This window comes from Amblyomma mixtum, chromosome 10, assembly GCF_055824585.1.
Source record: "Amblyomma mixtum isolate Tamu chromosome 10, ASM5582458v1, whole genome shotgun sequence".
Classification (NCBI taxonomy): Eukaryota; Metazoa; Arthropoda; class Arachnida; order Ixodida; family Ixodidae; genus Amblyomma; species Amblyomma mixtum.
The window spans coordinates 69075789-69090938 of NC_143021.1; the positions used below are offsets into that span (position 1 = coordinate 69075789).

At 46.8% G+C, this 15150-nt stretch overlaps 1 protein-coding gene across 16 annotated transcripts in view; it reads right to left on the minus strand.

Moving 5' to 3' along the window:
• Positions 1-15150, minus strand: part of LOC149326047 (uncharacterized) — a 264379-nt gene that overhangs the window by 64924 nt on the left and 184305 nt on the right. For 15 of the 16 annotated variants that reach the window (XR_016286187.1, XR_016286186.1, XR_016286188.1 and 12 more), the window contains one exon: positions 12200-12342. Coding sequence is in view for 13 of the 16 variants with exons in the window: in XM_089562999.1 (XP_089419125.1) it covers positions 12200-12342 (143 nt within the window). In the remaining 3 variants the exon portion in view is untranslated. Of the gene's footprint in view, positions 1-4113; positions 9156-12199; positions 12343-15150 lie in introns of those variants that run through there. The other variant, XM_089563004.1, reaches the window with a different exon arrangement.

Consider the following 15150-nt stretch of genomic DNA (forward strand, 5'->3'; position numbering starts at 1 on the left):
ATGCACTGTGCGATGTCAGTGCACGTTAAAGAACCCCAAGTGGTCGAAATTTCCGGAGCCCTCCACTACGGCGTCCCTGATAGCCTGAGTCGCTTTGGGACGTTAAACCCCAACAAACCAAGAACAACAAACACTAAATTCAATTCAAAATCAACAGCAGCTGCCTGCTTTAACAGTACAGAACGCTAGAGAGAGCCTTCCTTTATAGTTTCAAACTTGATCCATCAGCCATGAACATGATCGCTTACTGAAACAGAAGAGAGCTCTCCGGAAAAAAATTTTATGCACCTCCTAGTGTCTCTGGTAGTTAAAACTGCATATTAAGAAAGGTAGCTTTCCAGAGGAAGGCAAAGTTTAACCAAATTTCTTTAAAATCTTGCTGAAAAAGCCAAAACCAGAAAAAAGGTTATACTACTCTAAACGAAATCATTCAGCTTGGAGGACTTTTGTGCCGCCCAAAATCAGTAGAGGAATGCATCTAGTTCCCTAGTAGAGGTTTACATTTTAAAATAAATATGTTTCTGGGCAGCCTCTGGGCCATTGCAAAAGTCAATATTATACAAAATAAAGGGCAAAGCAATGTGTGGTAGCTAAAGCTATCGTAAGAAAGCCAGCAGCATACTCCCAGCTGTGGATTGAGGCCTAATCTGCTTGCTTTCTATGGAACAAAATCAGGGGCTTCCCGTACAGATCCCCAGTGCATTGGCTGAGGCCAGTAAACATGCACAGGCGGGTCGTGCCACGAAGCAGATGCCCAGGGCCAGCAATTGCTGCAGCTTCCGAGGCCCCTGTTGCTGTGGGATATTTATTTGCATCTCGCCACCAGAGGGTCAGGCTACAACAATCAGTGACGTCAACTACAGAGAAAACCACTGCTCTAATTGAGAGATAGCAAAGATATGGAACGTCTTGGGCGTCACAACACAGCGTTCCATAAAATGTTAAGTTTGCGTCTTTTAAGACGCAAATGATCCTCTCAAATGGCCCCAAACTGAAAGATACTGATTTCAGCATGGGTGGGGATTTCTCACGCCGAGTTCAAAATATAAGAAAGCAACTTGTGCCGTTTCCGAAATCAAAGACAACGAAATTTTCTTCGCAGTACACAAAACTCTCCCAGGCCCCAAACGCTATATTTTTTTATGAGACTGAGCAAACAGTAAAAGAAATCTTCTAGCACTACACCGTCCCCACACACGTCCTCCTTCTAATCTTTTGTACTCGGCCAGCTTGTGCCAAACCTGGTGTTGTCATCTGATAGCAACTTGCTGATATTAACAGAAATGTGGCTAACAGATGACATTAGTGATAGCAAGGTGCTTGCTGATCAACAAAATTTTTCTCTCTTTCGTTCAGATTGTGTTACGACTGCAGCAAGCAACCACTTATCATGCACTGCTCTAAACATTTCTTCTGGCCTTGAATTAATTTGGCTCATCCACACCACATTCAATCAATGCTGCTGGGCGTCTACTACAGGCCACCACACAACACCCCCCATTTTTGCTGAACACCACCTTATCTAAATAATAATAATAACAATAAACTTTATTCATACAATATTTACAATCTCGTACAGGCACACCAAAGCCACAAGAGGGCTTGTAGGGTGTCGCCCGGCAGCAGCGACAATCCAAGTACACAATATATACAATAGAGAACGAAACACACACACACAAAAAGAGAATATACACCTATGTACACATGCACTGAAACTTGTGCACTAAAATAAAGAATGAATTGATTATAGATACCAGTGTAAAAAAGAAGGAAAGGAAAAGAAGAAAAAATTAATTCACTAAGGGGGAGAGAAGAGGAAAAAAAAAATAGGCAGAAAGTTTTAATGCTCTTTACACTTCTAGCGATAATATAGCGTTTCTTAGCTCTGTGCAAGAAGTCAAGGAGAATGGCAACTAGTGCGCACTCTTGGCACAACATGCCGCGGTGTGCGTCGTAGTGGCTTGGGTTTTATTGTTTCAGTTTTGTAAGGGCTGTCCCAAGAGTGTTTTACAGCTACAATTTGCTGGTTGTCAAACGAGGGGAGTTTTGTGGCTTTAAACACACTTTCCAGCCGCTGCTTACCGGGCTTATAAAGGACACCTTTCGCTATGTTTTTCAGGAGGCTAATCACTGTCTTTCCACGTGCTGGAACAGTTATGGAAACAGCAGACACCGCATCTTAACCCGCTATAGCCAAGGGCATGCGCTACGAGCTGTCTGACTGAGAAAGGCATGAACTGCTTAATGTTGCAGAGTAGGCATGCTACGCTACCAGGTCTTTTACACACATATGCCATGAGTGTATTCCACTATTATTATGAATGCCGAGATACTTCACACAGGGAACAGGAGAATAATAACAAGGTGAGATGCGTGAAGAAGATATGAGCAGTCTGTTCTGTGAGGGTTGTGGAAGGAAACGAGCTTCGTTTTGTATTAAACTGGATGCACACCAATCGGAACAGCATCATCTCGGAGACTGCAGTGAAACAATCCACATCATTTTAAATAAGCAACGTATCGTCAGCATATTGATACAGTTGAGAAGTCAAGATAACATCATGGGCATCACTAACACAAAGGTTGAAAAGAAGAAGAGCGAAAATTGAGCCTTGTGGGACTCCACATTCAAGGCTGACAGATTTGCTTTGAACACATCCCAATGAAACTATCTGCAACCGTTCAGACAGACAGCTCTTTAGAAAGGGACCTCTGAACCCGTAGGAATATAACTTGGTGGTTAATATTTCATGATTGACTGTACTGAAAGCCTTCTTAAGATCAAGGAATAAACCAAATAACACTTCGTTTTTGTCTAAACTGCTATGAAGGGAGTCCGACAATTTTTCTAACAGCACTTGTGTTCCAGAGCCCGATACGAATCCATGCTGGTGTTTGCTTATTATGCTTCATTACAAACGCATTCATAACACTCAAGACATGTTTTTCTAACACATGCGATATGCAAGAAACGATGGAGATGGGACGATAGTTCGCAATTTGGATCTTAGATCCCGCTCTGTAAAGAGGAATGATGTGTGCTTGCTTCAGAGAGCTTGGCGACATACCGCTCTTAATTATCCGTTTACAACACGGAGTATAACACGTTTCAACGGCCTGAAGTTTCTGTAAATGTCGTCTATGTATAATCCATCCTGGCGCTTTCATTGTGCTTAAGACTAAGGATAATGCTGAAGAGATCTGGTTCAGTCCACTCGGGAAGAAAGGCAGGTGACGATACCTGACATGGTGGCAGAGTTGTGCGTACATTCACCACTCTAATGCGTTGTTCTGTAGAGGAATAACTGATAAAAGCATCTGCTAAGGATGGAGTTATAGACCCACAGTTACGCTGAATTGAATCCTTCACTGGTAAGCGTTGTTTTCCGCGCAGCTCGTCGACTAAAGACCACGTTCTGCCCATACTGTTCCTTGATTTGCGAAATTGGTTTGCGCAGAATTTGTGCTTCGATAAGCGAATTAATGCATTTATTCAGTTTCTTACTGTACGAAATTCTGCTCTAACATTTTGATTGTTCGGTAGGGGTGTGCGAATATTCGATAATTTCGAATATTCGATCGAATAGCACGGTATTCGATATTCCCTTCGAACCGAATTCTTGGTATTCGAAATTTCGAAGTATTCGTCTCGCGCGAATAGTGTTACTGGGACGCTTGGCCGCTTGCTTTATGTGGTATTCGGTTACGAGTATTGCCGCATAGATGGCTTTTTTTATCGCGCTTTCAACGCTCGGGGGTCAGTCAATACACAAATCCCGATCAGGCCGGGGTCCGAACCCAGCGACAAACGAAAGAAAAGTGAGGGCGACGCACTCTTGCGAAAGATCCTGCGTTCTGGCCGTCTTCGAGCCTCCGCGCTAAGGCTGTCATAAGCCGCGTCGCTGCCACCGTGTCGAGGCAGACGCAATGAAGGAAGAACACAGCCGACAGTCGTCTAAGCTTCAAAACAAGAAAACTCAGTTTACTGTCAGCGAACCCTTTATATACTCTGGCTGCCGGTGACGCTATCGATGAGCTCGGACGCCGCAAGTATTCGAACACGGGCACCGCGTTCACCCCCCCCTCCCCCCCCCCCCCCTTTTTTTTCCAATAGAGCTGCGGAAAAGATTATCTGATAGGACAGATGCGAAGATAAACACGCAGCCAAGATAAACACGATGCGAAGATAAACACGATGTTCCGATCCTTCAGCTTGATAAGCGAAGCAACGCTCCGGCAAACAGCAGCCGCGAGCTGCTAGTGAAATGCAAAAGAAAAAAAAATGCATCGTGCGACACGCCTTGTCAGAGTGACGGCATATGCCGGGAAGAGCGCCAGTTTGCCGCACTAAACCCGAGGGAGACAGAGCAGAGCCGACGTTTCCATACGAGCACCCCTCGGATAGCGAAATAGACGCGCCAATCTCCGGCCGCAGGGTGATGGCGATGCATTTGAGCCATGGGCGGCGCGTCCTGAACGCTCTATCCCCGACAGTACGGCCAACCTATTGGTGCTGTGGGAGCTGTGGATACGTGATGGTGCGATGCTGCCAGTGCTGCTAGGAGGTCCGGTCAGCCTATGTTCCATTTTAGCATCTTTGGATGCAGCAGTCCCATCGGCGTAACCGAAAAGAAGGCGCAGTCCAAGCCAAGAAGTGAGGATCCTAAACTATAGAAGCGCAAGCAACGCAAGTGGCAAGTTGGTGCACCGAATGTGATTGCCTAGCTCAGTGTTGGACATTCGACCCGTTCGACCACTGGTCACCGGTAGTGCAGAATGTCCTTTTTTTTTTTCATTATTGTTCTCAGTGCTCTTGCTGCAGTGTAGTGCAGTTACTCCTATGGTTTCAGTTATTGGCTGTACTAATGGCACCGTTCTGTTATACTGTCATTTTTTGTATTGTATCTCTAATTTCTTATTATAAAGCAGGCGGTATTTTTATGTGTTATAACTTTTTATTACCAAACCGGTAAAAATTGTTCTTAACTCACTTTAGGTGCTCTCTTAAAATTTTGAAGCATGGTTTTATATAAAGCCTCAGTGCAGTATGTAATGGCACCATGTGTTAGGAAAATAAATGGTTTTGGAAATGCCTACTGTCATTCAGCCTTTCTTTAGTGCCAGAAGTACTATTCGAACTATTCGCTTCGAAATTATTCGAAGAAAATTGCTATTCGCTTCGAATTCACTTCGAATCAAAAACCCACTATTCGCACACCCCTATTGTTCGGAGCTGCACGACATTTTTTCCATAAGATTTCCTTTTCCTTAATCACCGATAGCACTTCTGCCGTAAGCCACTGGTAACCGGTGTTCCGTTTTTTGATGACTACTTTCTTTTGACAATCTTCTTTGAAGTCCTTGAGCATTAGGACTAAGTTGTTGTACGCTCCGCGTATACCGTAAAAACCCGCGTATAATACGAACTCGAATATAATACGAGGCGAAGTTTTAGAGGCGCGAAATGGGAAAAAAAAAGTTTCACCCGCGTATAATTACGAGTAACACAAGCTCATAGAAGACATTTATTCAAATCGCATCCCGCACTTAACTTCAATTACTTTCTTCTTCAGTAGCGCTTTCTTCGGACATTTCTTTGTCCGACAAATCATCTCAAATGTACTCATTTCCGTGCCATCGAGGGCGTTCAAGATGCCGCACTTCTTGAGCCCACTTCAGCCGCCCGGTTGGCGTCACTGCAGGCTCACCTGAGCGCATCCACTCTGCGTAGCACCGCTTGACTGCGTCCTTGAAAGGTTTGTTTACACAACCATCAAGCGGCCGCGAAAGCTTCGTCGCATTCCGCTGCACGCGAAAAGGGCTTCTTTCTGTTGTGGCCATCCACGAATGCTTCCTTCGACGACACCAAACTGCCTCCCGGCCGCACCGTTGCCGATGTTCTCCGCAGCTAAAATCGCTTGAAAGTAGCAGAGTACTGTTTTCGAGCCGTGACATCGTGCTCCCTAAAACAATATCCACTTCACGGAGCGTGCCTTACATGCGAGCACGTGCGTTGTCAACAGGCGCACGGCACACCGCGACCCCCCGGCGCACCCAACGGATCAACAAAAAAACGGCGTCGTGACGTCGTTTGTTGAGAGTAACGAAGCCAAGCCGTAGCCACACACCAATAGCAAAGCCAAGCCGTAGCCATGCCGCAAAAACGAAACCAAAACTTCGAGCAACTTCGAAAATTTTTGTTTGCATCCGCAAATAGTACGAGGCGGAAATTTAGGATGCTAATTATGGGAAAAAAACCTCGTATTATACGCGGGTTTTTATGGTACTGTTTTGGTGTATGAAAGAATCCCAGTCAAAGACTTGTTGTCGAATCGATCCTTATCAAGAATTATGCTTAGCAGGCCCGACTTGGTGGTTGCTGTCCCTAGTCATGCGGCATGCAATAAAGTAGTGGTCTGCAAGTTTTTGTGTGATGATTGCGCCTGTGGCAGACGAGATTAGATGTGCGAATATTGACTTGGTCAATACATGTTCTGGTCAGAATATTGTTCATAAATTCTTCTCTTGTTGGCTCCTGAATGAGGGCTTCAATACCGCAACCTGCCAGCTTGTTCAGGTGACTTTCAGCAGCAGACCGCTCGGGTATCAGTACTAGATCAGTGTTTAAATCCCCCCATTGTGCACAGGTTACTGGCAGGGAACTGGTGGGTATCCTGTAATTCAGTGCACACTCTCCGATGGTGGACTACAGGTAAATGGGCTGATGTACTGCTACGCACTCCAACACTCCTTTTCAGGGATGACCCAACCTGGTACACTCCATAGAGCTGGAGAATACTTGCTCAAATTTCAATCTTGTACCAGAACCTACGTACACTGCAAATATTCTAGATTTAGCATTAACAAGCCAGCTCCTCCTTGCGTGGAATTAGTGACCACAAAGTCACCCACACTGCCTTTCATTTCAATCACAGGGTGTGATAAAGGCATAAGCGAGCTCCACGCCCATCTTTTCAAAGCCCATCTATCCAGGAAAACTGGCTGATATTTTAACCTGAAGACTACTTTCCATGACAGTCGAAACCAGCCGTGGTTCCCCAAGCCTTTTTCGTACAGCTACAACCAATCCTAGTACCTGCGCATAGGACGAATACTACACCGCTGAGAGCTCACATTCATGAGTAATCAAAAATGCTGAGCGATACTTTTATCCCAACGACTTGTTGAGAATCCTAGACAGTAACACAAAAAAGTTCTGGCAAATTATAAGCCCTAGCAATGCGCGTTCAGTTACCCTTCATAAAGATTCAGGAGAGCCATTCAGTGGTACTGAATGTGCTTAATATCTTTTCAATTGCTCTTTCCTCTGTCTTCACCAGCGAGCCTGATGCGCCCTTACCTATTCTGCCTACGACCATTCCGCACATCATGCCTGTTAAAGTTGAATCTTTAGCAGGCACTGATAAAATAAATTATAAACTTTTAAAGAATACAAACTACATTTCTGCCAAATATTTATCGTTACTGTTTGTTCAGTTGCTCTCCAAAGGCACCATACCTGATTACTGGAAAAAGGGAGAGGTTGTTCAAGTCTACAAATCCGGTAACAAAAATTCACCATTAAATGTAAAATCATGGAGCATATCATGTACTCTGAAATCATGCAGTTCCTGGATGGCAACAAATTTTTTCATCCTGCACAACATGGCTTTCGCAAGAACTATTCCTGTAACACATGTTTATCAGTCTCTCCCCACGATCCGCATGGCAACCTTGACTTGACTTTGCACTCAACAAAGTTTCACATCTACGTTTGTTGTTAAAACTTTCCCAGCTGAACTTGCATCTTAAGATGGATTGAAGAATTTCTAGCGTGTTGCTTTCAGTCAGTTGCTATCATCTCATCCTGCCCCCGTAACCTCAGGCATACCGTATATACTCACGTAATGAACCCACTTTTTTTCCCGAAAAATTCACTTCAAGCTGGGGGGGGGGGTTCAGTATACGGGAAAAATTTTTTTCCATAATTTTTCGGGCGATTAAATTTCATGTCACAACATGGATACAAAAATGTAATCGCAGCCTTACCTCTACAGGAAAACCACGGATGCGATGTGAACTGAACAAAAAATTTATTTCACACACTGCTTGGCTTGATCTCGGCCTCGCTCTCCAAGTTGAGGCTTTTGCTCGCGTCGCTTGCAACTTCGTTGTCATTGCCCCACAACGTCTGTGCCGTCCAAGCAGTTTGAGATTCCAGTTTTCTTGAGGCTGCGGACGATCACCTCGGGGGTAATTAAATTCCACGCCTCCAAAACCCATCTTCAAAGCATATCGATGGTTGGCCTTTGTATCTTACCAGTCGGTGTCAGGTCGTGGTTGCCTGCTGCCATCCACTCACTAGCGGACAGCCGCCACACGCTGTCCTTGACAGAGACGCCGAGTGGCTGCAGCACTGAGGTGAGGCCGGCGATGTCTGTTCGCAGCTCACTCATTCGGCACCGGACGTCTTTGTCTAGGTGGCCACGAAAAGTATCCAAGACAAGCAGCGACGGCAGTAGAAGGGCCCCTGGTCGCCCTCCCCAGAGCCAGTCGACCATCAGTTGTGCCGACATCCACCCTTTCTCCTCTTGGGCACGAATATGAATCCCAGCCAGAAAGATGCCATTTGCAAGAGTTGTCCTCACGTGCACGCTTTTTGCACCTTTCAGGTCCACAGTGTATCAAAGTGTATGCATTCCCAATCTGAGAATGCAGGAACTTCTTCTCCTGCCGGATACGTATCACAAAGCAATGATCCTCATAGTCCACCGGCAGCCGCTGACGTAGCGTCATACGCCTTCTCAGGCATAGCCCGTTCCGACGCATAAAACGAGTTGTCCAACCACTGCTGGCTTTAAATTCGAGAACAGGAATGCCGTGACTCCTTGCAGTGGCCCGTGCGTGGTTCTGAATGAGCTCGTGAGATACAGCACATCCTTCGTTGCGCAGCCTCTTTTCAGCACTTCTTCCTCCACGTGAGGGAACTTGCCTTGCCTGGGCCCTGCCGATCTTTTCCGGTAGCCCTCAGTTCGCCCTCTTGTTTACGCCAGTAGCGCACACGCACCAAGTCGACACTGAAGAGTCGCCCGGCCGCGCACTTGCCGTATTCCAAGGCATGCTCCACGACTTTTATCTTGAAACCCGCCGTGTAGCTGGCATAACGACCCATCACCACAATGCACAAGTTAGAGCACACAGACCACTCACACGCAGCTCCAGCAATATGACGGGTGGCTGACGTCCAAATGCGTTGTCTTTACTTCGTTTTGCTGCTGCTGCGCACAAACGGCGCTATGAACAAGGTTTTGTTTTGCGTTTGACAGATGGCGCTAACAACCAAATCATGATCATCCTCGGCAAAAGCGCGCGGTTGCCAAGTTTCGTTTCCGTGTCGCCTGCGCTTGTGTCTCCGGCATTTCTCTCGCATTAGACAATAATAATCATGCGGTTATGGGAAAGGAAAGATGCGGCAATTGCCACTCTCACTAGGAGGTCACCCGAGCTGCGCTGTGAGCGAAGGGTAGAAGAGCCGTAGTGAAGGGCTCCAGAATACTGAGCTACCTCGCCAGCGTATCTCGCATTAAAAGAAGCTGGCTGCATCCCGTCGTGTCGCGATCTGTCGACTTTGTTATCGTCAGCAGTGCCAGCCAATCGCGCCGAGATAATGCGAACAAGCTCCAATATGGCCCTAAAGATCGGCACGCAGCTTTTACGCGAGAAAAAAAAAAAATCTCCTTTTTCGAGGTGAAAAGTAGGGGGGTTCATTATGCGAGTAAGTTCATTATGTGAGTATATACGGTACTACCTCAGAGCTCAGCCCTAGGCCCTCTTCTCTTCCTAATATACATAAATGACTTGCTAGAACATCTTTCATGCAATATCTGTTTATTTGCTGACAGCTGCGTTATCTACCACTCAATAACTAATATTTCTCACCAAAAAGCCCTTCAGGGTGATCTTAACCGGGTTGGAAAATGGTGCAAGGATTGACGAATGACACTTAACCCTAAAAAATGTAAGCTCATTTCGTTTCCCCGCAGACATAACTAATGACACTTAACCCTAAAAAATGTAAGCTCATTTCGTTTCCCCGCAGACATAACACGCTTTCGTTCCCTCACAGAATTGCCAACAATCCAATAGGGCACATCCATTCATATAAATACTTGGGTATACTAGTAACTCATGACTTAACTTGGCGCGAACATGTTAGTACTAACCTTGTTTTATCTGCAAAGAAACCCCTCAGATATCTGAAGTGCCGTTTACATCACGCAACAACAGAGGTCAAATTACTCGCTTACACATCACTGGCAAGGCCGAAACTAGAGTATGCATCCCCGATTTGGAGCCCCTACCAAGAAGCATACCTAATTGATGCAAATGAGGCCATCCAAAATCGTTTCATTCACTCCAAGTATGCATAACGAAGTCATCCATGAAATCATAGTCCTACTATTTTATAAGAGCTCACTGGTCACCCCCTTCCATTCCTTGGAAGGAAGGTGAGCGCAGCTGGTGCATCGAGTAGAGAATAAATTGAGATAAACAGCTTAGCGCGATCAACTTCTGCAGCAGACTTGCGGTGTGGCAAGCTAAAGAAAGCATTTTTTGGGGGCGGGGTTCCTCCTTTCGGAGGCTGCGAAAGGACGCAACAGTAGCCACCTTCAGGGGGGAAAGCAAAAACACAAGTTGTGCGGATGAGTGTTGCCTGTTTCATGTCCCCACTCCTCCTCATGCACAGCATGCTAAATGCTCTCCTCACCTCACTGCAAGGTATTCATTTTGCTCATGTAACAGACTTGTTCCAATAACAATACCGTATTTACTCGCGTAATAGGCGCACTCGCATAATAGGCGCACCCCTAGTTAGGGCGCGAAAAATCAGATTTTTTTATTTCCGCGCATAATAGGCGCACCCCGAACTTGGCACTGTGATCAATACTGTATTTACACGATTGCAAGCCGACGCCTCGCCACTCCCCGTTTCCCAATCTTTATTTTAACAAAGTTTTTGCTGAACTGACTACTAGTCCCTACTAGTGCTGCTGCGGACCCACAGCAACTACTGACATCGCGTAGAACAGCTGCACACAGTTTTCAGGGATGCTCACTTTAAACGTCTGTTTGGAAAGCTTCATCTCCAGCTGGAAACGTTCCCGACTGAGGCCCGCGAAAACCTCGGCGCTTGGAGTCGCGTACGAAAATTTAGGGACGCCGCAGTCGCAACTGCCGCACTTCTCGGCCACGTCGTATTTTCCGACCTGCCGCACGCTTACCGCGTTCGAGAGCAAACTCCCAGCCGTGTAGCTGTTAAGGTGCTTGCCCATCGAGCTAAAACATCAATGCTCCGCGGCAAAGCCATAAACCACGATAACTATCGCGCTATCGCAAATCCCGGCACTTGACAGCAACAACAACAACAACAACAAAAAAAACGAGCTGGAGATGCTGATGGCGATATAGATAGCGAAAGCTCGCGGTGGAGGAAAACGATGATGATGATGATAAGCTTGGCCTTGGGCGGCGTCTGGAAGCTCCTGTGCGCGTGTGTGGCCTCCGCGATCAAGCGCCCGTTGCGCGCAGCCGGAGCCGATCGCGGAGGCCTCGGTGCGTGCATTCCGAAAGTTTCGGTGCGGCCCTACACGGACCTTTTTTTTTTTTTTTAACATTTTCTGCGCGAAAACGGGGTGCGGCCCGTACACGAGTGCGTTTACGCGGTGTGTTCAATTCTGCGAGTCGAAAAATTTCCGGAAATTTTACCCCGCGTAATAGGCGCACCCCGAACTTTGAGCCGGATTTTCTGGAAAAAAAGTGCGCCTATTATGCGAGTAAATACGGTAAAACTCAGTACAGCCACAGATTTTGTAGTCAGCCAACTCCTGTAGTGCATATTATTTGCAAATGATGCTCACCTCCTGCACAGCCAGACAAGCTGCCACTAAGTCACTGTGATGAATAAAATTACATCTTATGTTGGCGCAAAGCTGGAGACAGAGCAGTTTGTTCACACCATGTGCCGGGTTTATCAGAGCAAGAGTGAGCCACCATGGTGACAGCCACGACTGCCCATCCACCGACACTTGCAGCAGAGGAAGCTTCTATGGGTCAGCAGCTGTTGTATGCGCTCAGAAAACTGCTGGCAATTTCCTCCCCGACAGGCCCCCAGTGGGAGTGCCATGTGGAGAGCACTCACCGAGTAGGTGCTGGCCTTGTAGTAGTCAAAGGTGCTGGCCTGGACTGGTGGGGCCTCAGCCTGGGGGGGCTCGGCCGTCACAAAGCTGCACTCGGGCGCTGTCCAGCCACTCTCGACAGCACTTGGTTCCAACGGGGGGGTCCCTGAGAATGCACACGGCTGGTGAGGCAAAAAGCTACGCTGCACTGGACAACCAACCATGAGGAATACTTGGACAGCAGCTCCCACAGCGAGACTCCTGGCAAGTCAGCGCATTTCATTTGAGAACAGCCCTGACCATTACAGGAGAGGAGGTTTCATCTGGTGCTCAACATACTTCCGCCAAATGCACATTTCTGATTAGGATAACGTCAAGCAGGGCCACACTACCAACCGAAAAAAAAGAAATGAAAAAAGTTGGCACTGCCAGCTCTGCTACAAAAAAAAAAACAAGAACAGAACTCAGACAAGTGCAATATGCAGCACATCTACCTCCATCTCATGTCCTCTCCTGACTGCTTTCTCTAGTGGCACAGTAGTCATACGGCCTAACTTGAAAGGCATGGAAAGTATCGAAGTAAGACATGATGTTGGGCTAGTTGGTTCATGGTTAGAGCAAGACAAAACTGCGCGAAGACGACGGGGCAAAAGAAAGGCACGAATACACACACCCAAAGCGCAGTCGTCTTCGCGTAGTTTTGTTTCGCATGGAAAGTGCAGTGTATATTAGGTACGCAGATGAAAAGAGCAAGGATGGTAGGTAAGAACATGGCCAACATTTTGTATATTTTAATTCTTTTCTCATTTCTGGCTCGGTGCAGCAGCTTAGTTTTGTTTTGTTTGTACTTCTTGTGTTACCACTATATTTAACCGATAAACTTTAGAACTAAATTTTTGCTCACACAACTCTGGTGTTTTTTTCGTTCAAAAAGCTACAATATCATGCATTACAATGTGCTATGCATATGGTAATTCTCATTAAAAAAAAATATTTCTTTTCGTACAGCCAAATTCGAAATTAGAAACTTTTCTTCCCATTTCGGTAGTGGCAACTTCAAAACCCTATAACTTATCTTGTATGATAGGCAGGATAATTTTACCCTTACTACATTCCTCAATGTCAAGACAAGCGAATGGCATGTGTTCTAGCAAGTTTCCTGCAGCAACATTTATTGAAAGCTCTCAGCAAAAAATTACATAACATATTTATACAAGTGCACGATGTGGGGACGCACATTACTCGTCCCCTGTTGTCCACTTCCCTGCAATGCACCCTCAACTCGTCCCCTGTGGTTCGCTTCCCCGCACTGCACCTTCCTTAGCCGTGTTAGTAACTGTAACTAACAAGGGAGGGCGCTAGCATTGCAGCGCCACGGCTGGCGTGTTTGCTGCGTGGGGGAGACGGCCCTCTTTGGCTTGGAAACAGGGACGCGCGCTGACGTTTGGCGCGAGGCTCCGCTCTTTGCCGGCTGGCGCGAAGCCTCGTGGGGAGGAATGCTCCCCCGCATCTCGTCCTGTCCGGCCTTGGAGTTTTCCTCTGCCCTAGCGTGGGCGAACATTCGCTCGTAACCGTGCTGGTGAGTCGGACATCCTCGATTGCTCAGCGTATTTTGTTGCTAGCTGGCGTTGTTGCAGCAGTGAATGCCTTGTTTGTGTCAGCCAGTTCCTTTGTCCCCTCCCTCCCTTTGTCCCGTGGTCGGCCTGCACTCGGTAGCGTACGCGACCACGGGGTGGGGTCCATGCGGTTCTGAACTGCGTCAGCCGCGGTTAAACGGCAAGAATGTATTTATCTCTCTCCAATTAGAACCCCATAACGACGACTTGTTTTATACAAAATTAAACAATATATCTGGAATCAGCACGCAAAAGAAGATTTCACAACTGTGACTCTATTAACATTTTTGTTTTTAAAGACCCCTTAAGCTGAGCAGTTTATCTTCCAGCTGGCACTTGACCTTGCTTTGATAAACACACTGGACAAGGCATATATAAAGAAAGACTATTCACATTCTGCCTGGCATTACAGGCTCAACAGCAACCAGTGATGAGAAAATGTTTTGGAGCAGGAGTCCCACCAATGAGTTGAATAAAACATACCTCACAACACACAGTGAGCAGAACAGGGAACACAGACAGATTTCGCCAAGGAAGTCGCAACCATACCTTAACTTGTACAATCACCCACAGACTTAATACGAATGACGGAATGCGTGGCCTGGACTGCCGTTGGCGCCCCGAAGCGATAGTCATCGCTGCGGGATAATGCTCTCGGTATGTTTACGGTGGCTGAAGACAGCGCTTCTGTCTCCGCGGCCCGCAACGCTCTTTGCAGTTTTGTTATCGTGGTGAACCAAAAATTGCGCGCTAAGCTGCCGCAGTTCGCACCAGCTATCATCAGCCACCGTAAACATACCAAGAGCATTATCTCGCAACCGATTACTATTGTTTTGTGGTGCTGACATCAGTCCAGGCCATGCATTCCGTCACTCCTGTTAAGTCTGTGGGCGACTGTACTTCGGGCGACCCTTGAGGATTGCTTTGTGTTTTAGAAACCAACCTCCACTGGAACTGAGTGGGGGAACGACTCCAGGATTCCCTCGAGGTAGCACTGACACTACCTTGACGGCTGCTTAACGGCCAGTTTTGCTTGTAAACATGGTGGACAGCATCAATCATCCATGGCTAGCCTCCCGACGTTTCACAGACAACTGCGTGGTCAGTCACTACATTATGCTTCTAGAGAGTGGGTGCATTGCGACAAGGTGCCGAGCGCATCTGATTGCTGGTGATTTCCACCCTGGGGGGCTGAGCGGTGTGCTGCATCAATGGCTTGCCTCAAGGGCATCCCATTTGTAACCAGGGCAAGTCCCTTTTCTTTTAGCACACCTATCGACACTAGTGTGAGCTCAGTTTCAATAAGCCTACCTTTGATTACTTGCAGTCAGTAGAGAAAATATTCACTGGAGCACTGC